Genomic DNA, 25,497 nt, shown 5'->3' with positions numbered 1-25,497 from the left:
TTCCCTTTTGTTCTTTCATCCCATCCCCCCTTTCCCAGCCCCTACACTTGCTTAAAAATCTGTTCCATTTCCTGCTTATTTCCAGTTCTGACGAAAGGTCATCGACCTGAAACGTTAACTCTGTTTCTCTCTTCACAGATGCTGCCTGTCCTGCTGAGTATCTCCAGCATTTTCTGTTTTTATACAATTGGGTTTGTTGATTGCTGCTCTGCATTGGTTGGACATGTTTTCTGTCAAGTCTATTAAGACTCTTGGGTCTCTTTCCACTTCATTCTTAGCTATCTTTACCCAATCTCCCACAAAAGGAGCAGGAGGCAGAATTAAGGAATATGTGTTGTTTGGGCAAAATGATTTAAACAGCCCACTGGGGAAGTGAAGGGAGGGAACTCTTTTCCCTAGTACACACGGGGCAGAAATTGCTTTAGACCCATATTCAGGCCTGAAATAGACCCTGCGCACAAAGGGCATGTCTAGGGCTCCCAACCCTCTCACTTTCGGCTGGAGTCTACCGGAATGGTGCTGGCGACTCAGGAGAAACGGTCCTTGTATACGCGGTTCGCACATGAGCAGTACCTTGGCTGTTGTGGCTTGCAACCAAACCGCCTTCTTTGAGCCCCGCTATTCGGAAACACCACTTCATTGCCGGCTGTGATGCCATCAGGGCAAACCAAAATCGCCTGGAAACACCATGAGTACTGAGAGAGAAGCACAAACTTGGGAGGGGGGGGAGAGAAACACAAACTTGGGAGGGGGGGGGGAGAGAAACACAATCTTGGGGGGGGGAAGAGAGAAACACAATCTTGGGAGGGGAAGAGAGAAACACAATCTTGGGGGGGAGCGAGAAAAACAATCTTGGGGGGGGTGGGGGGAGAGAAATACAATCCTGGGGGGTGGGGGGAGAGAAACCCAATCTTGGGGGGGTGGGGGGGAGAGAAACACAATCTTGTGGAGGGAGAGAAAGACAATCTGGGGGGGGAGAGAAACACAATCTTGGGGGGGGAGAGAAACACAATCTGGGGGGTAGAGAGAGAGAAACACAATCTTGCGGGGGGGAGAGCGAAACACAATCTTGGGGGGGGAGAGAGAAACACAATCTTGGGGGGGAGAGAGAAACACAATCTTGGGGGGAGAGAGAAACACAATCTTGGGGGGAGAGAGAAACACAATCTTGGGGGGAGAGAGAAACACAATCTTGGGGGGGGAGAGAGAAACACAATCTTGGGGGAGAGAAACACAATCTGGGGGGGGGGAGAGAGAAACACAATCTGGGGGGGGAGAGAAACACAATCTGGGGGGGGGGAGAGAAACACAATCTTGGGGGGGGGAGAGAAACACAATCTGGGGGGGTGCGAAACACAATCTTGGGGGGGGGGAGAGAAACACAATCTGGGGGGGTGTGAAACACAATCTTGGGGGGGGAGAGAAACACAATCTTGGGGGGGAGAGAGAGAAACACAATCTTGGGAGAGAGAGAAACACAATCTGGGGGGGAGAGAGAAACACAATCTGGGGGGGAGAGAGAAACACAATCTGGGGGGAGAGAGAAACACAATCTTGGGGGGGAGAGAAACACAAACTTGGGGGGGGGAGAAAGAAACACAATCTGGGGGGGAGAGAGAAACACAATCTGGGGGGGAGAGAGAAACACAATCTGGGGGGGAGAGAGAAACACAATCTGGGGGGGAGAGAGAAACACAATCTGGGGGGGAGAGGAAACACAATCTTGGGGGGGGGGAGAGAAACACAATCTGGGGGGGGAGAGAAACACAATCTTGGGGGGGGAGAGAAACACAATCTGGGGGGGGGAGAGAAACACAATCTGCGGGGGGGGAGAGAAACACAATCTGGGGGGTGGAGAGAAACACAATCTTGGAGGGGGAGAGAAACACAATCTTGGGGGGGGGTGCGAGTAGAGAAACACAATCTTCTGGAGGGGAGAGAGAAACACAATCTTCTGGGGGGGAGAGAGAGAAACACAATCTGGGGGGGAGAGAGAAACACAATCTCGGGGGGGAGAGAGAAACACAATCTGGGGGGAGAGAGAAACACAATCTGGGGGGGAGAGAGAAACACAAACTGGGGGGGGAGAGAGAAACACAAACGGGGGGGGAGAGAGAAACACAAACTTGGGGGGAGGAGAGAGAAACACAAACTTGGGGGGGGAGGAGAGAGAAACACAAACTTGGGGGGGGAGGAGAGAGAAACACAAACTGGGGGGGAGAGAGAAACACAAACTTTGGGGGGGAGGAGAGAGAAACACAAACTGGGGGGAGGAGAGAAACACAAACTGGGGGGACGAAAGAGAAACACAAACTGGGGGGGAGAGCGAAACACAATCTGGGGAGGGAGGAGAGAGAAACACAAACTGGGGGGGAGGAGAGAGAAACACAAACTGCGGGGAAGAGAGAAACACAAACTGGGGGGAGGAGAGAGTAACACAAACTGGGGGGAGGAGAGAGAAACACAAACTGGGGGGAGGAGAGAGAAACACAAACTGGGGGGAGGAGAGAGAAACACAAACTGGGGAGGAGAGAGAAACACAAACTGCGGGGAGGAGAGAGAAACACAAACTGCGGGGAGGAGAGAGAAACACAAACTTGGGGGGGGGAGGAGAGAGAAACACAAACTGGGGGGAGGAGAGAGAAACACAAACTTGGGGGGGGGAGGAGAGAGAAACACAAACTGGGGGGGGAGGAGAGAGAAACACAAACTGGGGGGAGGAGAGAGAAACACAAACTGGGGGGAGGAGAGAGATACACAAACGGGGGGGAGAGAGAAACAAACGGGGGAGGAATGAGAAACAAACTGGGGGGAGGAATGAGAAACAAACTGGGGGGAGGAATGAGAAACAAACTGGGGGGAGGAATGAGAAACAAACTGGGGGGAGGAGAAAGAAACACAAACTGGGGGGAGGAGAGAGAAACAAACTGGGGGGAGGAGAGAGAAACAAACTGGGGGGAGGAGAGAAACAAACTGGGGGGAGGAGAGAAACAAACTGGGGGGAGGAGAGAAACACAAACTGGGGGACGAAAGAGAAACACAAACTGGGGGGGAGAGAAACACAATCTGGGGAGGGAGGAGAGAGAAAGACAAACTGGGGGGAAGAGAGAAACACAAACGGGGGGAAGAGAGAGAAACACAAACTGGTGGGAAGAGAGAAACAAACTGGGGGGAAGAGAGAAACACAATCTGGGGGGGAGGAGAGAGAAACACAAACTGGGGGGGAGGAGAGAGAAACACAAACTGGGGGGAGGAGAGAGAAACACAAACTGGGGGGGAGGAGAGAGAAACACAAACTGGGGGGAGGAGAGAGAAACACAAACTGGGGGGGAAGAGAGAAACACAAACCGGGGGGAGGAGAGAGAAACACAAACCGGGGGAAGAGAGAGACACAAACGGGGGGAAGAGAGAGAAACACAAACGGGGGGAGGAGAGAGAAAGACAAACTGGGGGGAGGAGAGAGAAACACAAACTTGTGGGGGGGGGGGGAGAGAGAAACACAAACCGGGGGGAGGAGAGAGAAACACAAACTTGGGGGGGGGGGAGGAGAGAGAAACACAAACTTGTGGGGGGGGGGGAGAGAGAAACACAACCTGGGGGGAGGAGAGAGAAACACAAACCGGGGGGGGAGCGAAACACAAACGGGGGGGGGGAGAAACAAACTGGGGGGAAGAGAGAAACACCAACTGGGAGGGGGAGAAACACAAACCGCGGGGCGAGAGAGAGAAACAAACTGGGGTGGGGAGAGAAACAAACTGGGGGAGAGAAACACTGGGGGAGAGAAACAAACGGGGGGAGAGAGCAACACAAACTGGGGGAGCGAGAGAAACACAAACTTGGGGGAGAGAGAGAAAAACACAAAGTAGAAGAGGGAGATAGAGAAATAGAAACTGGGGAGTGGAAGGGAGAGAAACGCAAACTGGGGACGGAGAGAGAGCGACACAAACTGTAGGGATGGAGAGTTCATGTTGGCCTGTGATGTGCGCCGTTGTATAATGTGTTTTATTACGACAGTCAGGCAGCTTTGGTGCTTCTCCCTGAGGAATGAGCCTCATCTCCCTGAAGCTAGGCTTCAGTGGTAGGGTGTGAGAGTCAGTGAATTGAATTAGGTTTGGTGGTGGTTTTATTTATTATTTTTATAACTTGCTGTATATTATAAAAATTCATAATACAGTAGTGTACAAAAACTTTAGTTAGAAGTTACTTATATGTTTTTGTTGAATCAGTGGTATTTACTTGATGTTTTTCATTGCGGTCGATAATGTAGAAACATCGTAGTTTTTATTTAAACGTCATTTATTCTTAAATCTTTCTAATTCTTTTGTGTTTTTTCTTGGATTTATAAATTGTGTTATTCATCTCGCTATAAAACAAAAGGTCAAATATTTGTTTCGGGGCTTGGTAATCACTCAACTAAGGTGTGGTAAACCACTGTTATTGTATCCTACTGTTATCGTTATTGCATATTGTTACCTCTGGTTGGCGCTGTGTACCAATGCATGCCTCAGCTGGCTCCGCCCACATGACCAGGTATAAAGGTGGGTGTTTCGGCAACCCACTTCCTTCTTGGAACCTGTTGGCCACGAGAGGCATGCTCTGTTCTTTAGTTAATAAAAACCTTTTCATTACTTTCCTAATTCATCGCCTTTTATGGAGTAATTGATAAGCGTATCAATTTTATTAACTAAAAGTAAAATGTCCGGAACTGAGCAGCAACAACAGCAGGCGTTGCTGCGAGCCCTCAGACCAGCATGCCTGGACCTCGACCCTCAAGCAGCGGGTTCATCGACCAATTTCGAACACTGGCTGAGCTGCTTTGCATCCTTCCTAGAAGCCTCCGCCGTGACATCGGAGGAGAACAAACTAAAAGTTTTGACCGCCCAGGTGAGCCCTCAAGTATATACACTCATCCGGGACGCTACTACGTACACGGCGGCCCTCGAACTACTAAAAGGGCAATACACGCGCCCAGTGAACACGATTTACGCCAGACACCTCTTGGGATCCCGCAGGCAGCCACCGGGGGAATCGGTAGAGGCATTTTTACGGGCGTTACAGACACTCTGCAGGGACTGCAACTGTAAGGAGGTAACGGCTGCGGGGCACGCGGAGGGACTTACCTGTGACGCCTTCGTTAGGGGCCTCCAGTCCGACTACTCCCGGCAGAGACTGCTCGAAAGCAAGGAGCTCGACCTGAAGACGGCCGTAGCCCTTGCGCTCTCGTTAGATGCGGCCCACCGAAACCTCGAAGCATACTCACGTAACGGCGCCGCGCCATGGCCATCGCGACCTTGGGACATGGGACCGCCGCCCCCGGTACCAACTGCTGCAGCGATGTCCCGAAATCAACCGGGCCCAAAAATGCTTTTTCTGTGGCCAGTTAAAACACCCTAGAGCGCGCTGCCCGGCTAAGACCGCTACCTGCTCGGGCTGCGGGAAGAAAGGCCATTACGCCAATGCCTGCAGGGGGAAACCCGCGAACGCCAGCAGCGCCGCGTGCGAACCGTGGGAGCAGCCATCTTATCTGCCATTTTGTGCACCTCCGGCCACGTGGGGACCTGAATCATGGCCGCCGCCATTTTGTCTCCGGACTCGACCACCGTCTCGTCGGATGACCATATCGACTCACTAAGCCATACACTGGCCTCCGTTACGCTGGATCAAGCCCTGCCTCATCATCTGTCCAGGTCCATGATGGACATCACGGTAAACGGCCGCGCCACCACTTGCCTATTTGACAGCGGGAGCACAGAGAGTTTTATTCACCCCGACACGGTACGTAGCCACTCCCTCACGGTCCTGCCAACGCGCCATCGGATTTCTATGGCGTCTAAGTCCCATTCAATGGACGTCGGCGGCTACTGTGTGGTGACCCTTTCGGTTAGGGGCACAGAATATAAAAATTTTAAACTTCTTGTCCTGCCCCGTCTTTGCGCTGCCGTGCTGCTAGGGTTGGATTTTCAGTGCCACCTTAAAAGTGTCATATTAGCATACGGTGGACCCCTCCCCCCACTCAGTCTGCAACCAACACCTTTTAAATCGCCCGCCGCACACCACTTGCAGCCTTTCCACACTCAAAGTCCCCCCCCCCTCCCTTGTTCGCTAACCTCACCCGCGACTGTAAACCCATCGCTACCAAGAGCAGGCGGTACAGCGCCGGGGACAGAGCTTTTATTAGCTCTGAGGTGGAGCGGCTCCTGAAGGAGGGCATTATCGAAGGGAGCACCAGCCCCTGGCGAGCCCAGGTTGTAGTTGTTAAAACCACCGATAAATGTCGCCTGGTCATTGACTACAGCCAAACCATAAACCGGTACACTCAGCTGGACGCATACCCCCTTCCTCGCATATCTGATATGGTCAATCAGATTGCGCAATACAGAGTATTCTCCACCATTGACCTTAAGTCAGCATACCACCAACTCCCCATCCGCCATGAGGACCGCCAGTATACTGCCTTCGAGGCGAATGGCCGCCTCTACCACTTCCTTAGGTTTCCCTTCGGCGTCACCAACGGGGTTTCGGTCTTCCAAAGGGAGATGGACCGGATGGTTGACCAGAACGCGCTGCAGGCCACCTTTCCCTACCTGGATAACGTCACCATCTGCGGCCACGACCAGCAGGACCATGACGTTAATCTAGAAAAATTCCTCCGTACGGCCCAGCGGCTGAACCTAACGTACAATAAGGAGAAATGTATGTTTCGCACCAAACGCCTTGCCATTCTCGGCTGCGTAGTGGAGAACGGAGTCATCGGGCCCGACCCCGACAGAATGCGCCCCTTATGGAGCTCCCCCTCCCCCACTGCCAAAAAGCACTGAAGAGATGCCTGGGGTTTTTCTCTTACTATGCTCAGTGGGTGCCCCACTATGCGGACAAAGCCAGACCCCTCATCAAATCCACCTCCTTCCCCCTGACACCAGAGGCGTGTGCAGCCTTCACTCTTATCAAGAGCGATATTGCGAAGGCCACAATGCACGCAGTGGATGAGTCCATCCCCTTCCAAGTGGAGAGCGATGCATCCGACTTCGCCCTAGCTGCGACCCTTAACCAGGCGGGGAGACCCGTGGCCTTTTTCTCAAGGACCCCCCAGGGCCCCGAGATTCGACACTCCTCTGTCGAAAAGGAGGCCCAGGCTTTTGTGGAAGCGGTGCGTCGCTGGAGGCATTACCTGGCCGGAAAACGGTTTACCCTTCTCACTGACCAGCGTTCAGTTGCTTTTATGTTCAATAATAAGCAGAGGGGCAAAATCAAGAACGACAAGATCTTGAGGTGGAGAATTGAACTCTCCACCTACAATTACGATATCTTGTACCGGCCCGGGAAACTCAATGAGCCCCCAGATGCCCTATCACGTGGTACATGCGCCAACGCGCAGGTTAATAGACTGCAGTCCCTCCACAATGACCTCTGCCACCCGGGGGTCACCAGGTTCTTCCATTTCATCAAATCCCGTAACCTGCCCTACTCCATCGAGGAGGTCGGGACCATGACCAGGAACTGCCAAATCTGTGCCGAGTGCAAACCGCATTTTTATAGGCCAGACAGAGCAAGCCTGATCAAGGCCACTCGCCCCTTCGAGCGCCTGAGCGTCGATTTTAAAGGGCCCCTCCCCTCCTCTGACCGCAACGTGTACTTCCTCAACATAATTGATGGGTACTCCCGTTTCCCGTTCGCCATCCCTTGCCCAGACATGACCAGTACCACGGTCATCAAATGTCTGAATGACCTCTTCGCCCTGTTCGGGTTCCCTAGCTATATACATAGCGACAGGGGCTCATCTTTCATGAGCGACGAACTTCGTCAGTACCTGCTCGCGAGAGGTATTGCTACGAGCGGGACCACCAGCTACAACCCCCGGGGGAACGGCCAGGTGAAAAGAGAGAACGCGACGGTTTGGAAGGCCGTCCTCTTAGCCTTAAAATCTAAGGGCCTTCTGACCTCTCGCTGGCAGGAGGTCCTCCCTGCGGCGCTCCACTCCATCCGGTCACTGCTTTGTACTGCCACTAATGCCACCCCTCATGAGCAAATGTTCGTTTTCCCCAGGAAGTCCACATCGGGAACCTCGCTACCGACATGGCTGACTTCCCCTGGGCCCGTCCTACTGCGGAGGCACGTGAGGACCCATAAAACGGACCCCCTGGTCGAGAGGGTGAACCTCCTACACGCCAACCCCCAGTATGCCTACGTGGCGTACCCAGACGGGCAGGAGGACACGGTCTCCATACGAGACCTCGCACCCTCGGGTGCCCCTGAATTACCACCGTTATCCCCCACCACTTCTCCCAACCCAACCCCTGTAGACGGCATGCCGGAGCCCCAGGACCCTTCGTTGACCACCCAGACACCAGATTCGACGTTGGATACTGCACCACCGCCGCCGCCACCACGACGATCAGGACGTCATACAAGGCCTCCTGATAGACTTACCTACACGAACTTGTAGTACACTTCACCCCGCCGGACTAAATTTTAAACAAGGGGTGAATGTGGTAAACCACTGTTATTGTATCCTACTGTTATCGTTATTGCATATTGTTACCTCTGGTTGGCGCTGTGTACCAATGCATGCCTCAGCTGGCTCCGCCCACATGACCAGGTATAAAGGTGGGTGTTTCGGCAACCCACTTCCTTCTTGGAACCAGTTGGCCACGAGAGGCATGCTCTGTTCTTTAGTTAATAAAAACCTCTTCATTACTTTCCTAATTCATCGCCTTTTATGGAGTAATTGATAAGCGTGGTTTTATTTATTATTGATAAGGTGGTTTTATTTATTATTTTTATAACTTGCTGTATATTATAAAAATTCATAATACAGTAGTGTACAAAAACTTTAGTTAGAAGTTACTTATATGTTTTTGTTGAATCAGTGGTATTTACTTGATGTTTTTCATTGCAGTCGATAATGTAGAAACATCGTAGTTTTTATTTAAACGTCATTTATTCTTAAATCTTTCTAATTCTTTTGTGTTTTTTCTTGGATTTATAAATTATGTTATTCATCTCGCTATAAAACAAAAGGTCAAATATTTGTTTCGGGGCTTGGTAATAATCACTCAACTAAGGTAAATGCAGTAACATTTGCGAATAGTGGGAAAATGTCACATGATCAAATGGCATGTGATTAAGCATCACATGGGTGGTGTCACATGATCAAATCTGCAGGTATATGTCAAACCAGAGTTGGCAAACGTACCTGAGAGAAAAGGCTGCTCGCCATTGTCTGTATTTTGAGGCATCAGGGAGCAGCATTTTTGCACAAGTGAGTGCTTTGGGGGAGTGAGTGATTGAATGGTGAACCAAAGGTACTTTTGAAGCTTAAGACGAGGCAATGAAGGGTAGGGCTTGTAGTTTGTTTCCGTGGGAGGCATAGTGCCAAGCGAGACAGAGTAAGATGGGGAAGGGGGGAAAAGGAAAAAAAAAAGAAATAGACAGGAAACTTTCGATTTACCGGCACCTAAATAACCGGAAATCTTGGTTAACTGGCAAAATTCAGGAGTAGGTTTTACTTCATATTGTACTTGCTTTCCTCCATCTGGTGCTGTGCAAGGGTGTGGCTGCAGCTGTTGCTAAGCTACAGAGACGCTTGGAACTTGAGGCCATTGTTCTGCACTCAGGGTTTGTTGCTTTATACGGAGCTGTCAGCTCTCCGTATCTTTTACTATAGCGTTCGGTTATCCAGAATTTTTGATGAACCGGCACCACATCGGTCCCGTCGGTGCCGGATAAAAAAAAAAAGTTTCCTGTAAATCCTTCTGTGTTGTATGATTCTATGAACCTATAAGCTAGCAAAACAGAATGAGTGACAGGACTGCGTGAACGCCAGTCGGCAAATGCCTATGGTCATTATGTAAGATGGGGCGCGTGGAGACAGCAACCTGCCCAGTGTGTGGGACACGGAATGAGACTGTCCCATTTACTGGTCTTATGATTTAAATGATTTCAAGCACTATGTTTGACGGTTGTGTGAGGTTTTCTTGCTGGATGAAGGCCGAAAAGCGGGAGTGGGAATCCCATGGGGCTCTATTTTGAGCTGGGGCTTGCAGGAGAGTCTGCCTGAGTCTGGTGGAGCGGCGATTAACTTAATGTATAGTGTGGCCAGATTCGTGATCATTCAATGAAGGAATGCTCTGTTTTATAAGGGGAGCAGAATAAACCTGAAAGAGTATTTCAAATATAGACTAAAAGAGCATTATCGGGCTTTGTGGATTTATTGTTCGGTAAAGAATTTAAGAATGGCATTTTTTGACCAGTTCAATAGATTAATATATGTCATGGGTGATAAAAGAAAGACTGTACAGTATAACAGAATAATAATGATAATGCCTTTAATGATGACTTTACTTTCGGTATCTAAAAACTGGTAAATAAATGATCACGATATTGTAAATGTGTTAAATGTTGAATAAATCCAATAAAACAAAGTACCCGATCCCGTATGATCTCTGAATTAAACAGAGACAGGCCTGGTTAGTACTTGGATGGAAGGCCACCTGGGAATACTAGGTGCAGTAGGCTTTTCTTGTCAGTGGAGGCTGTCGCTGCCTTCAGTTGGCAGTCTTTTTTCTGATTGCTCGTGTACTTTCTGCTCTCTCTCGTGCTCTCTCGCTCTCCTCGGCTCACTTCCTTGCAGCCGGTTCTCCTGCCTGCCTGGCCCACCAGCCAAATCAGGGCCATCAGCTGCTTTTATCCATATGTGGAAAGGGCCACATCATCATCTGGTCTGAAATGGGCAAAGGTGACTAGAATTGGGGTCTGGGCTTCAGCCTTTTATAAGCTGCAGGTCTGGGGTTCCCAACCCTCCTGGAACGACCAGAAGTTTCCCGGAATTGTAGGTTCCTCTCCCAAGCACTGCCTCCAGCAGCCCGGGAGATCAGCGATTTAAATTTCCCGCCACAGTGCACCTGACCCCCACCTGCCAGCTCGGTGACATCACCAGCTGCTGTTAGAGAAGCCTCCGGCTCAGTGACGTCACCCGACCACCGCTGCAAGGAGCCCCGACCACGTGGAGTACAGTCAGGAGGGTGGTGGAGAGCCGGCATTCGGGGAGTAACGGCGATCGGGGGGTCTCAGCATTCGGGGAGACAGGGCGATCGGGGGGGTCTCAGCATTCGGGGAGTAACGGCGATTGGGGGGTCTCAGCATTCGGGGAGACAGGGCGATCGGGGGGATCTCAGCATTCGGGGAGACAGGGTGATCGGGGGGGTCTCAGCATTCGGGGAGACAGGGCGATCGGGGGGGTTTCAGCATTCGGAGAGACAGGGCGATCGGGGGGATCTCGGCATTCGGGGAGACAGGGCGATCGGGGGGGTCTCAGCATTCGGGGAGACAGGGCGATCGGGGGGGTCTCAGCATTCGGGGAGACAGGGCGATTGGGGGGGTCTCAGCATTCGGAGAGACAGGGCGATCGGGGGGGTCTCAGCATTCGGGGAGACAGGGCGATTGGGGGGTCTCAGCATTCGGAGAGACAGGGCGATCGGGGGGGTCTCAGCATTCGGAGAGACAGGGCGATCGGGGGGGTCTCAGCATTCGGGGAGACGGCGATCGGGGGGGTCTCAGCATTCGGGGAGACGGCGATCGGGGGGGTCTCAGCATTCGGGGAGACAGGGCGATCGGGGGGGTCTCAGCGTTCGGGGAGACAGGGCGATCGGGGGGGTCTCAGCATTCTGGGAGACAGGGCGATCGGGGGGGTCTCTGCATTCGGAGAGACAGGGCGATCGGGGGGGTCTCAGCATTCGGGGAGACAGGGCGATCGGGGGGGTCTCCGCATTCTGGGAGACAGGGCGATCGGGGGGGTCTCAGCATTCGGGGAGACAGGGCGATCGGGGGGTCTCAGCATTCGGGGAGACAGGGCGATCGGGGGGTCTCAGCATTCGGGGAGACGGCGATCGGGGGGTCTCCACATTCGGGGAGACGGCGATCGGGGGGGTCTCAGCATTCGGGGAGACAGGGCGATCAGGGGGGTCTCAGCATTCGGGGAGACAGGGCGATTGGGGGGTCTCGGCATGTGGAAGACAGGGTGATTGGGGGGTTCTCGGCAATTGGGGAGGCAGGGCATTCGGGGGTCTCGGCAATCGGAGTTTCAGCATTCGGGGGATTCTCGACACTCAGGGTGGGGTCTCGGTAATTGGGGAGAAAGGGCGATCGGGATCTCTGCAATCGTGGAGACGGGTGATAGGGGGAGTCGGTATTGGGGAGACAGGGCATTCGGGGTATCTCTGCAATCGGGGAGAGGGCAGTCTGGCATTTTGAGTGCTGAAATGGGGGAAACTCTGAGTGGATCTATGAAGTGCGGGGGTTCCTCCGTTTTCTCTCCTGCCCGCCCTCGGTGTCCCCTCCTGCCCGCCCTCGGTGCCCCCTCCTGCCCGCCCTCGGTGCCCCCTCCTGCCCGCCCTCGGTGCCCCCTCCTGCCCGCCCTCGGTGTCCCCTCTTGCCCGGCTCACGAGTGGCCTCCTGGTCTTGGAACTTGTTGCACAACAGCTGCTGGCGCGCAATCACGAGGAAAAAGGCTCCACTACAGCGGATTCAACCTTCAAAAGGTAAACGCTATAACATTTGTAGAAGTCATGTCATCAAATCATGTCAGGTGATCAGACATCGCATGGTCAGATGTCATGGGTCAGAATGACACATGATCAAACCTCCAGGAATGTCTCCAACCAGAGTTGGCAACCCTAGGCACACCCCAGGAAGGCCCAAGGCCAGCTCAAAATTGGGCCTTGGGCCTCATTAACATTATTTAGGGAAGCTGCCGATGCCTGAGGCAGCTTGCCCATTTTAAAAAGATGAATTTGGGTTACTTGCCTCGCTGGCAGCCAGCCAAAGGTAAGTCCTGGGGTGGGAAGAGACAACGGTGGGGGCGGGAGCAATTGGGAGACTGGGGAGTTGGTGAAGCACTCCTGTACCACAGGAATATTTTTAAAATATAAGTAAGGGGCCTAACGCTTGTTTTAGGTTTACCGACAGGAATGCTTGAAAAATGCCCAACTTGATAGCGGGTACAAAGTCTTTCAGGCATCCATTGGGCGCAGGACATTTATCCCTGAAATTGGCCCTCGTCGCCCCTGTTTTACACCCATAAAACGGGTGCAATGAAGCCCAGTTTCTACCTCGATGTGCCCAGCATGTCAACAAGAATTTTAGTATTAAAAAATAAATTGAATTTTGAAAGGAAAATTAATAGGGCTGTATAGACAAATGTAGAAGTTTGAAATAATAATTCGATTATGTGTAAGTTTTTTAAAAATTACTTTATTTTTAAACCATTGACCTCTCAGCTTTCAGCATGCTAATAATGAAATACATTGCAGGTTGCAGTCTACAAATCAAAGCAAGTTAACATGTGAACTGTTGCCTCAGAAGCAGACCAATAAGTATCCTACATTGCAAGAGCGTGGGATCAAGAACAATGCCACCCGGAATTTAGGTAACTAGTGATACAGCTACAAGAATGTTTAAAAAAAATTGAGAGTAGTCCTGTTGAAAAATGAGTTCACTGTCCTTTTAATGAGAAACCAATTGCAACAAATAAAACCATCAGGTGTAAAGAAAACATACTTAAAAATACATTTGAATGAATGAAATACCACAGCAATTTCCTGATCAGTAGTTTTCCTGATCTCATGAGTCCAGTTTAAATGGTTGCATGGACTAGGCTTGTATTCTCTTGAGTATAAAATATTAAGGGGTAATCTAATTGAGGTGTTTACAATGATCCCAGGATTTGATAGTGTAGCTAGAGAGAAACTATTTCCTCTGGTGTGGGAGTCAAGAACAAGGGAGCTAGGCCATTCAGGGGTGAAGTCAGGAAACACTTCTTCACACAAAGGCTAGTGGAAATCTGGATCTCTCTCTCCTCCAAAAAGCTGTTGAGGCTCGGTCAATTGTCAATTTCAAAACTGAGATTGATAGATTTTTGTCAGGCAGGGGTATTAAGAGACATGAAACTAAGATGGGTAAATTGAGTTAAGATACAGATCAGGGATGATCTAATTGAATGGCAGAACAGGCCCGAGGGGCTGAATGGTCTATACCTGTTCCTATGTTGCTAAATGAACAAGTTCAGTTTACAGAAAAAGCCTGTATTAAAGGAGTGCACATATATTCTTAGATCTATTACATAATAAAGTATAGGTAATATGCTGCATATCTTTCTTGATAAAATAGTGTACCGATTTTCAGTTTGCAATATTACTACTTTCAGACGTGCCCAGGCAGATAGTTATTTTCTTTATAGCAATTAGTGTTATAATCTTTTTTATTTTCAGAAAAGTACATTCACTTATTTTGGTGCAGTTGTACATTATGTTTACATAGTGGTTATGGATTGGCGTATCCAGGTTTCTTAGTATGACTGTGCTTGGACTGGGAGCAGGGGTTTGAGCAAGCTTGGTTGGTCTGGTTTACTGGGGATCGTTTAAGCCTGATGATGGTGGGTTGGTGGGGAGCGGGATGGAGATGAGGAAATGTCCTGCATACTAGCCGTCATGTTGGATGGGGTTGTTGTCCTTCATGCATTAGATTGCTGTGTTGAGGAGGAGGCAGTTGGTGCTGAGTGACCTCCAAGAACAGCTGGAGCCAGCTTGGTATTTTCCTAGTTCCAGGTGGTGGCTGAACATCACTCATTGTTTTTGGTTTTATGTCCAACGTTCTGCACTTCATCACAGAGGTGGGGGCGATGCTGGTAGTAGTAGTGACTGTGTGGCAGTCTGTTCATTATGGGGGGGGTCCCTCCTTCTCCAGTTGGTATGCCCAACGGGCACTGTGCTGTGTCCTTTAGGATTGAAAGACCAGCCATGGTCCTTGTGGTCTCCCATACTGCTATCTAGAATAGCAGAATGTGGGGGCATGGCCAGAATTTGTTTAGGAGGATGCCCTTCTGGCCACAGCTCCTCCAGTAGTAGGGAGGGATGAAATGTGTGGAGCTTATGTGGGGTGCGCTATATGCAATAAATGATCTTAGAGAAAGCATTCTCCTGCAAGGTTGAATGCCCTCTGTCTCCATAGTTAAACAGTGCTGAGGTGACATAGATCCATGAAGCACATCTGCATCCTAACATTGGTGTCACCATGTTAAATGTGTTTTCATATCAATTACAAGACATTTTTATTCCCTTTCAGCCTTCATCAAACTTTTGCTAATTTTTTACAAAATTTCAGTGAAGATTTAGAAAAAGGCATTAAATGCTAGTTATAGAGAAAACCTATTCGAGCAAGTTTTTGACTCCTTTTAAGCTGCATTTTTCATTGCTCAATCGAAAAGTGTACTGCCCATTGTGGAATTGAGTCATGCAGATCAGAAGGGTCTCTAGCTGTATTTATTGTGCTACAGAGGGGAAAACCAACTAAGATTGCTGCTGCCGATTGCTGTTCAGTGACCCTTGCGGGAAAGTACACGTGTGGACATTAGGTGAGGACAGCATTGGGCTCGGCTGTGATGTCCTACATGGTTAAATTGCCTTGTCACTGTCTAGTTCCCATCATGAAGAATAGCCCCCCGGGTGAGGTAACAGGGTAGGCAGTCCCTCTGGAACCATGGAACCATACCCCAGCTTGAGTCAGTGCCTTCAGAGAGAAAGTGGTAAAATTGTGGTAAAAAAGAAAATCATATTTTTAAAAAGTAAGATTTAATTTATAAATGATCACATTTGCTGCGCCACTTACCTTTTCCCCAGATCTTCCTGCACAACAAATCATTTCCCAGCTGAGTAGTCAAACTGCAGCCCTTTCCTAAGGTGCTGCCAGCACTACTCTTGATCTGGCAGCTGTAAGGTACAAGAAAATGTCCAGAGAGACTTGCCTATCAATTCAATCATCATTTTTCTTTTCTACTTCACTGTGGGGAAACATCCAGCCTTTGCAACTCAGCATTTCCCCACTGATGCACAACTGAGATTGGGAACTCACTGCATGTGAAATGACAGACACAGTACCAGTAGCATGGCACTACCTTTAACTTAAAGCATAGATTAGAAGCAAAAACTTTAAAGGTTCTGTTGGAAACTATGCACATTTTTGTGTTTTATATTCAGCTACAAACTTCAAACATACCACTGATGTGAAAAAGGCTGATGACCTCTTAAGGAAACGGATCAAAGATGGAGATTTGCAAGCAACTTTCCTACTGGGACAACTCTACTTTGAAGAGGTGAGGTAATAGTTCATATATTCTTCTTACTTATTATTTATATATATAAATGAGTCTGTCTGTCTGTGTGTATGCGTGCGGTAAACTCAAAAGTTATAGAGCGTACCTACACATATGTTATATCAAAAGAAAGCTTATGATTAGGGGAGTGTCATAGGCATGTTTATTTTTTGGTCAGACAAAAATTGTTCGGACAGTTTACAAAAAACGGACAAAATCCACTCATTTTAACAAAGCTTCTTCAGCGTGACTTAACAAAGCTTCTTCAGCATGACTGACGAGTGGATGGACAAATCGACGGGCCGCATTAGCATTGAGTGACGTGATGGTTGACCAATCCTACAGGGGAACCGCGGTATGATGCGTCACGGGGGGCGTTTCATGGCGTGTGTGGGCGGGATGGAGAGAGGGAGAGAGAGAGAGAGGGGGAAGCAGAGAGAGAGAGAGGGGGAAGCAGAGAGAGAGAGAGAAGGGGAAGGAGAGAGAGAGAGAGAGAAGGGGAAGGAGAGAGAGAGAGAGAGAAGGGGAAGGAGAGAGAGAGAGAGAGAGGGGGAAGGAGAGAGAGAGAGAGAGAGAGAAGGGGAAGGAGAGAGAGAGAGAGAAGGGGAAGGAGAGAGAGAGAGAGAGAAGGGGAAGGAGAGAGAGAGAAGGGGAAGGAGAGAGAGAGAAGGGGAAGGAGAGAGAGAAGGAGAGAGAGAGAGAGAAGGGGAAGGAGAGAGAGAGAGAGAAGGGGAAGGAGAGAGAGAGAGAGAAGGGGAAGGAGAGAGAGAGAGAGAAGGGGAAGGAGAGAGAGAGAGAGAAGGGGAAGGAGAGAGAGAGAAGGGGAAGGAGAGAGAGAAGGAGAGAGAGAGAGAAGGGGAAGGAGAGAGAGAGAGAGAAGGGGAAGGAGAGAGAGAGAGAGAAGGGAAGGAGAGAGAGAGAGAGAAGGGGAAGGAGAGAGAGAGAAGGGGAAGGAGAGAGAGAGAGAGAAGGGGAAGGAGAGAGAGAGAGAGAAGGGGAAGGAGAGAGAGAGAGAGAAGGGGAAGGAGAGAGAGAGAGAGAAGGGGAAGGAGAGAGAGAGAGAGAAGGGGAAGGAGAGAGAGAGAGAGAAGGGGAAGGAGAGAGAGAGAGAGAAGGGGAAGGAGAGAGAGAGAGAGAAGGGGAAGGAGAGAGAGAGGGAAGGAGAGAGAGAGAGAGGGAAGGAGAGAGAGAGAGAAGGAGAGAGAGAGAGAGAGAGGGAAGGAGAGAGAGAGAGAGAGAGGGAAGGAGAGAGTGAGGGAAGGAGATCGAGAAGAGAGGAAGACACCCCGGGGAAGGGGTTGGACTCAGAGCCCGGCTGCGGTGACCCGGAGCCCCTGTGCGCGGCCTAGCGCCTCAGGCCCGGCCCGACTCCCCTCGGCTCAGCTCCTGCTCCGGCCCGCCACCGCCACTCCCCCCGCTCGCTGTCTCTCGGGAGCTGAGCTGAGGTGAGTCGGGCCGGGCCTGAGGCGCTAGGCCGCGCACGGGGGCTCCAGGTCACCAAGGCCGGGCTCTTGAGTCCAACCCCTTCGCCGGGGTGTCTTCCTCTCTTCTCTATCTCCTTCCCTCACTCTCTCCTTCCCTCTCTCTCTCTCTCTCTCTCTCCTTCTCTCTTCTCTCTTCCTCTCTCTCTCTTCCTCTCTCTCTCTCTCTTCCTCTCTCTCTCTCTCTCTCTCTCTCTCTCTCTCTCTCTCTCTCCTTCCCCCCCTCTCTCTCTCTCGCTCCTTCCCCCCTCTCTCCTTCCCCCCTCTCTCTCTCCTTCCCCCCTCTCTCCTTCCCCCCTCTCTCTCTCTCTCTCTCTCTCTCTCTCAAATTCAAATTCAAATTCAAATCAAATTCAAATGCTTTATTGGCATGAAAGTTTACAGAGAACCATATTGCCAAAGCTTACATAGCAAAAAGGTACATTTTCAAACATTCTGTAGGTGTTAATCGATTTGACATTTGTTGGGTACATACAATATTACTTTTAAACAATATTAATTTTAAACAGTCTTTGTACTTCATTTGGTACGTTCAATATTAATTTTAAACAGTCTTAATTTTAAACAGTCCTCAGGTTGTGACATGTTGTTACATATTTGGCCCCAAGGTATGGTCTGTCTCCTTCTCCCAGGACTAATCTCAATTTTGACAGGTCATCCAATTCCTTGAAATCTGGGGTTGTTTGGCTTAGCTTGTTGAATAATATGTTTCTTGATGTGTTGAATTTTTCGCATTTTAGGAGGAAATGCATTTCTGTTTCAACCTCGCCGGCCAGACATTGATCGCATATTCTATTCTCTCTAGGCTGCCAGGATTTCTTGTATCTGCCTTTTTCAATTTCCAGTTGGTGGTCGCTTAGTCTGTACCTGGTGAGGGTCTGTCTCTGTTTTGTGTCTCTGATGGTCGTGAGGTAGTCTGCCAGTTTATATTCTCTTTTTAGGGCCCGGTAACATTCTAATCTGCTTTGGCTTTCGGTTATTTTGTTCCAATGTTCCAGGTAGGTATCTTTGCATTGTTTAATGATTTGGTTCACTCGGATTGGTGTTTGGACGGCTGTGTTGGTCTGGGGCTGGTCAGGGTCCGGCTGAGTACTTAGTTTCAGTAGCAGCTGACTCAGGGGACTCTTTTCTGGGTTTAGCTCTTGGGTCTGAAAGGCTTTGAAATGAAGGGTGTCTGGGGAGCTAGATTTGAGGTGATTTAGGAAGTTTAGTGCTCGTTTTTGGATGTTTATTATCAGTGGGTATCTGCCTAGTTCGGCTCTGCATGCATTTGTTGGCGTTTTTCTTTGGATGCGAAGGATGCTTCGGCAGAATTCTGCATGTAGGGCTTCTATTGTGTGTTTTTCCCATTTAGTGTGGCTTTGGTGATTTAGCGGGCCCCATACTTCACTACCGTACAGTGCAATGGGCAGGATTATGCTGTCAAATATTTTGAGCCAGATTTTGATTGGGATTTGGATGTTGTAGAATTTTCTTTTTATTGCATATAGGGCTCTTCGGGCTTTTTCTTTTAGTGCATTCACTGCTATGTTGAAGCTCCCTGATGCTGTAATAGTTAGACCAAGGTAGGTGTAGCTCATAGTGTGTCCTATAGTGGTATCACTGAGGGTAAACTGGTATTTGTTTTCCTGACATCTGGGCCTTTTTTGAAAAATCATGATGTTGGTTTTTTTTAGATTTACTGTTAGAGCCCAATTTTGGCAGTATTTGTCGAGTAGGTCTAGTTGTTGCTGTAATCCCTGTTCTGTGGGAGACAGCAGAACCAGGTCGTCCGCATAGAACAGGGATTTCACTTCTCCATCCAGGAGACGGAGACCTGGTGACTCGCTTTGCTCCAGCATGTCTGCTAATTAATTTATGTATATGTTGAACAGGGTCGGGCTCAAATTGCAGCCCTGCCGGACGCCTCTTCTCTGGGTGAAGAAATCGGTGCGTTTGTCTCCAATTTTGACCCCGCATTTGTTTTTCAGATACATTGATTTAATAAGGTCATAGACTTTGCCCCCTATTCCACACTGAAGAAGTTTATAATAGAGCCCTTCGTGCCATATAGAGTCAAAGGCTTTCTTGAAGTCGATGAAACAGGCGAATATTTTCCCATTTTTTGTTTGGTGTATATGTTTTTCAATGAGGGTGTGAAGGGTATAGATATGGTCGGCGGTGCGGTGTTTTGGAAGAAAGCCTATTTGGTTTTTTCTGAGGATATTATGTTTGTTAAGAAAATCAAGTAATCTACTATTTAGAATACTGCAGAATAACTTCCCTAGACAACTGTTGACACAGATGCCGCGGTAGTTATTTGGGTCTGATTTGTTACCACTTTTATATATGGGGGAGATTAGTCCTTGGCACCAGATATCGGGAAAACAGCCTGAACGTAATATGATGTTGAATAATTTGAGTACCGCACCCTGCATCTCCATATTGCTGAACTTGAGCATTTCATTTTTGATGTTGTCTGGGCCACAGGCTTTCTTTAGGTGGAGAGATTTTGTTTTTGTGGCCAGTTCTTTCCATGTGATTGGGGAGTCTAGAGGGTTTTGGTTGTCTTTAATTGTTGCTTCTAATGTGTGGAGTTTTTCTGTGACCTGATGTTGACTTGGGTTTGTTTCGTTTATTGGGATGTCTTTGTAGAGGTTTTCAAAATGTGTTCTCCAGATGTCGCCATCTTGGATTGGTAATGCTTGCAATTGTGTTGTACTCAGGTTATTCCACATTTCCCAGAATTGTTTTGGATTGGTGGAGTTTTCAATTTCTTCGAGTATTTTGTGGGTATAGTTTTGTGTTTTGTTCCTAATGGTGTGTTTATATCTTTTGAGGGTTTCATTGTATCTAGTACGTAGGTCCGGATTGTTTGGATGGCGATGCTTTTGGTTTGATATTTTTCTCAGGTCTTTTCTGGCATTTTTGCATTCGTGGTCAAACCATTTCTTATTTTTATTTTGTCTTTTGTGACGCTTCCTCTTCTGTTTCACAAGGTCGGCTTTTACAGCTGCCTCATGGAAGATCATATTTATATCCTCTATGGCCATGTTTACACCATCTCTGGTGATCTCGTATGGGTTTTCTTTAAATTTTGATATTTTACTTGTGAGATCAGGTGACTTTAGTGCTGTGATGAATTTTTCTCCACTGTCTGGGGCCCATCTGTATGTCTGGTTTATTTTATGGAGCTTACTGGGTTCCTTTTTTGTGTCTGTAGTTTGGGCAGAAAGTTTAAGGTACATATTTATTTGGTTATGGTCTGAGAGGGGGGATTGCTGCCTGACAGTGAATGAGTTGATATCGCAGGGGTCCAGGTCAGTGATTGTATAGTCCACCACACTAGACCCAAGAGTTGAGGAGTATGTGAGTCTCCCTAGGGAGTCCCCTCTGAACCTACCGTTAACTATGTACAGGCCTAAGGCTCGGCAGAGTTGCACTACCTCCCTACCGCTTTTATTTATTTCACGATCAAGGTTGTTCCGATTTGCGATGGCTGGTGTGACATCTAAAGGGGTCTGGCCAAACACATGGTTGTTTCCCTGTGGGTCTATGAAGTCAGGTTCACAACCGGTCCTTGCATTTAGGTCCCCACATATTATCACCTTTCCTTGGGCCTGGAAATGGCTGATTTCCATGTGGAGAGTATCAAATAACTCCTCTTCGAAATATGGCGATTCTATTGGAGGTATGTAGATCGCACATAAGTAAACATCTTTTTTTGATATTCCTATATTTTTATCTAGTTTTAGCCATACGTGTGATTTTCCCTGTTTTACCGGTGAGATGTGTTTGTCCAGTTCTCCCTTATACCACACCAATATTCCCCCGGAGGTTCTGCCCTTGCGTGTTTTAGTGTTCTTTACTGAGGGCACAATGATTTCATGGTACATTGGAGGACAGTGGGTCGGCACGTCCTTTTGGCAGCATGTTTCTGTTAACACAATTATATCAATGTCTTTTATAGCTTTTAGGAATTCAGGGTCTGTACTCTTCATCCCAAAAGTTGAGGAGCGGAGGCCCTGGATATTCCAGCAGCTTATGTGGAAAGAACGCATTTATATAGTTTAAAAAAAAACGAAATACAATGGACCTATTTTGTGGGATGAGTGTGGAAACACTATTTTCTATAATGCTAAATGATGATTTAGTATAAATTTCATGAGGCATGCACATATAGCTATCTAATAATAGTAATAATACTGATAAGATAACAATAATCTCTCTCTCTCTCTCTCTCTCTCTCTCTCCTTCCCTCTCTCTCTCTCTCCTTCCCCCCTCTCTCTCTCTCTCTCTCTCTCTCTCCTTCCCCCCTCTCTCTCTCTCTCTCTCTCTCTCTCCTTCCCCCTCTCTCTCTCTCCTTCTCCCTCTCTCTCTCTCTCTCCTTCCCCCTCTCTCTCTCCTTCCCCCTCTCTCTCTCTCCTTCCCCCCTCTCTCTCTCCTTCCCCCTCTCTCTCTCTCTCTCTCTCCTTTACTCTCTCTCTCTCTCTCCTTCCCTCTCTCTCTTTCTCCTTCCCTCTCTCCTTCCCTCTCTCTCTCTCTCCTTCCCTCTCTCTCTCTCTCTCTCTCTCTCTCTCTCCTTCCCTCTCTCTCTCCTTCCCCCCTCTCTCTCTCTCTCTCTCTCTCTCTCTCCTTCCCCCTCTCTCTCTCTCTCTCTCCTTTACTCTCTCTCTCTCTCTCTCTCTCCTTCCCTCTCTCTCTTTCTCCTTCCCTCTCTCTCTCTCTCCTTCCCCTCTCTCCTTCCCCTCTCTCCCTCTCCTTCCCCCTCTCTCTCTCTCTCTCCTTCCCCCTCTCTCTCTCTCTCTCCTTCCCCCTCTCTCTCTCTCCTTCCCCTCTCTCTCTCTCCTTCCCCCCTCTCTCTCTCTCTCTCCTTCCCCCTCTCTCTCTCTCTCTCTCTCTCTCCTTTACTCTCTCTCTCTCCTTCCCTCTCTCTCTTTCTCCTTCCCCTCTCTCCTTCCCTCTCTCTCTCTCCTTCCCCCCTCTCTCTCTCTCCTTCCCCCTCTCTCCTTCCCTCTCTCTCTCCTTCCCCCTCTCTCTCTCCTTCCCTCTCTCTCCTTCCCTCTCTCTCTCTCCTTCCCCCTCTCTCTCCTTTACTCTCTCTCTCTCCTTCCCCCTCTCTCTTTCTCCTTCCCTCTCTCTCTCTCTCCTTCCCTCTCTCTCTCTCTCTCTCCTTCCCCTCTCTCTCCTTCCCTCTCTCTCTCTCTCTCTCTCTCTCTTTCCCTCGCTCTCTCCTTCCCCCTCTCTCTCTCTCTCCTTCCCCCTCTCTCTCTCCTTCCCCTTCTCTCTCTCATTAATGTCAATGATAACATTGCAAAATTATAATTCTGCTTGCTACCTCCAAATTCACATAGAAGGAAAACTGTAAAACCTGGAGTATATGGCTACTGGCGATCCCCATTAACAAAAAATGAAGTTAAAGAACCACCTCCTGGGTGCTTAGCAAGAGTTCTTCAATCCCAGCAGTTTTATAAACAGTTTTATAAACATGGCAGAGGGTTCTTCAGTTCCCTCGGCAACGCCGGGTACTCCAGCTAGTATAGCAATAAAGAAGCTATGAGACTGTCAGTGATTTCCGGAGCTAAAATCATTAAAATAATCAGTTTTGTTTTTCTTATCACATACCATATTTTGCATCATACTCTCAATTTTTGTCATCAGTTTAATGCAGTGAATAACACATTAATATGGGTATATATTGAAGAAGACTTATTACTGGCTACCTTTCCTTCAAAAAGAATATTTTAAGCAGAGCTGGCAATGGGCCTATTTTCTACTTTGATTTGAGTATGAGTACATCCATGATCTGCAGCCACATTATCAGATGTTTTCTGGCTGGTGCTGGTATCGTCTCTGCCCAATTTTATAATACGTCAGTACACATTTGTTTGTAAATTAGGATTACACTAAGGAGATGGCCTCATTCATTGTGCCTTGCCCGCATCGTCTTTATTTTCTCTGATATTCTCTTCTTGCTGGATCCCTCACCCCAGCAAGGCTATACAAGAAAGCAGGGAAGATGGTTTGCTGCCAGCCATCTTGCCAGTATCCTTCTTGGCCAAACGTTAGGAGGCATGTGAGATCAACCTGGTTAAAAACTGCCCATTTGCTCTGCTTTAACTACCCAGTTGCTCCTATGATTGTAAAATCGGCAGAGTGGAGAATTGAATTTGCATTCTACTGCTCAGTGCCTCTGTGCATTGGTACTACATTGCACAGCTCTTTTCAAAGTCATATGGTAATAATAATTGGGTACAATGACACCAAATCGGGAATAAAAATATATATACTAGACCTCTGGAATGTCCAAAGCTGAGGAGCAGAGTAGAGCTGCCTGTGGCCAGGAAGCAGAGCAGCTTGAGGCTCGAGGTCTGGGAGCAGGATCTGGGTATTGCACAAGGCTTCGGTTGGGTTGAAGTTTGTCGACTGGGTCAGAAGTTTAAGTATGGGAACCAATTAATGTGAATAATTCCATGGGGCGATGAAATTGATGTTTACATGGCTATCACAGTCAGATTTCACAAAACTTTTGCACTGGCTTCAGCTAATGGCCCAATTAGATCCCCGCATACAGGACTTCAGCATTGGCTTCAGAGACAGAAGGATGGACTTGGTGCTTTCAATAATACAATTTAAAAAAAAGTATGATCTGTCTCCACCCCTCATCTCCATCTGAATTGGTGGCACAGAATATATAAATAGGCACATGAATATCATAAGTTCTGAAGCAAATCCTAAATTAGAATTTTGCACCCAGACACTGTGTGAGGATGGAGTAGTTAGTGTTTCTTTCTATGCCCCAAATGTGTGCCTTAAGCCATAAAAAGGAACAAAAAGCCAGTAGTACATCATGTCCTATTTTTCTAATTGTTTCTGCCTTGTGCTTTTTTGGTGACAAAAAGATTAATGATTCTCAGCTGGAAGTCAGAAGATTATGGTCCAGAATTTGCTGGAGCGGGGCGTTTCCTGGCGTGCCTTGTCAGTTGGATTGTTCCTGCACCCTTCAGCTCAAAAACTTTTTTCCCACCAAGTTGGTGGAAGTGCTGAAAGGATATTTACTAGTCCTAGCCCCTTTGGGGCTATCCCGGATCAGGTATATTTCTCAGATGTTCACTTTCAACTAAAGTTTGAGGTAGCTGAATCCTAAAGACACTTAGCCCGGACCTTTAGAGTCAGTTATCTCTCCCTAAAGGAAAGGAACAACCTGAGAATGTTACCGTCCTCCAGATAGTGCTTTTAATAATTTTAGCTAGACTGTAACGTCCTGGATATTATGAGGGTCCGGAGAACTCCCCTCAGAAATGTAACTCTCCAAAGAGTGTACAGAGATTGAGTTCGCAAATTATTGATATAGAAGACTTATGTGAGACAATTCTAAAAATATATAGAGATTTATTTAAAAAAACAACATGCAATTTACAGTTGGTGAATCAGTCAATCGCAACGTTAACAGTTCTAAAAAGAGAACAAATACAATCTTATTTTTAACAGAATCTTACTTTTAAATCTTAACTTCACTACAGTATTACAGTTCTTAAAGTTTTCTATACAGGATATCCATCACTATCAAAATACCTTTGGTCCCTGAGGTACAAAGAGTGGAAGACCACAGAGCCACCTCTGTAGTCGAGAATCGCTTTGTCCGCTTAAAGCAAGTCTGCTATCTTATTTGAGACTTCAATATTTATACCCTTTTTCAGTTGTATTTCCTTTAAGGTTGCTGCTGATGCAAGTTAATTATCGCTATTCATCTTTTTGCTGACCTCTGCAATTCTTTACTGCCATATCAGCTTGTAAAAAAAAAAAATTGGCCCTTAGTGTTGGGGGGGGGATTAAATACGCGGGGTTACGGGGATAGGGCTTGGGTGGGATGGCTGTCGGTGTAGGGACTGG

The 25,497-nt window shown here is 48.2% G+C and overlaps 1 protein-coding gene across 2 annotated transcripts in view; it reads left to right on the top strand.

Moving 5' to 3' along the window:
- lrp2bp (LRP2 binding protein) overlaps nucleotides 1-25,497 on the top strand; it is a 91,691-nt gene that overhangs the window by 13,671 nt on the left and 52,523 nt on the right. For both annotated transcript variants that reach the window (XM_085981361.1, XM_085981370.1), the window contains exons 3-4: nucleotides 13,308-13,423; nucleotides 16,029-16,144. In XM_085981361.1, the coding sequence (XP_085837487.1) occupies nucleotides 13,308-13,423; nucleotides 16,029-16,144 (232 nt within the window). The remainder of the gene's footprint in view (nucleotides 1-13,307; nucleotides 13,424-16,028; nucleotides 16,145-25,497) is intronic.

This window comes from Somniosus microcephalus, chromosome 1, assembly GCF_052327205.1.
Source record: "Somniosus microcephalus isolate GS21.2 chromosome 1, FLI_Smic_1.0, whole genome shotgun sequence".
In the NCBI taxonomy this organism is placed as follows: domain Eukaryota; kingdom Metazoa; phylum Chordata; class Chondrichthyes; order Squaliformes; family Somniosidae; genus Somniosus; species Somniosus microcephalus.
This window is presented reverse-complemented; position numbering and strand designations above follow the sequence as displayed.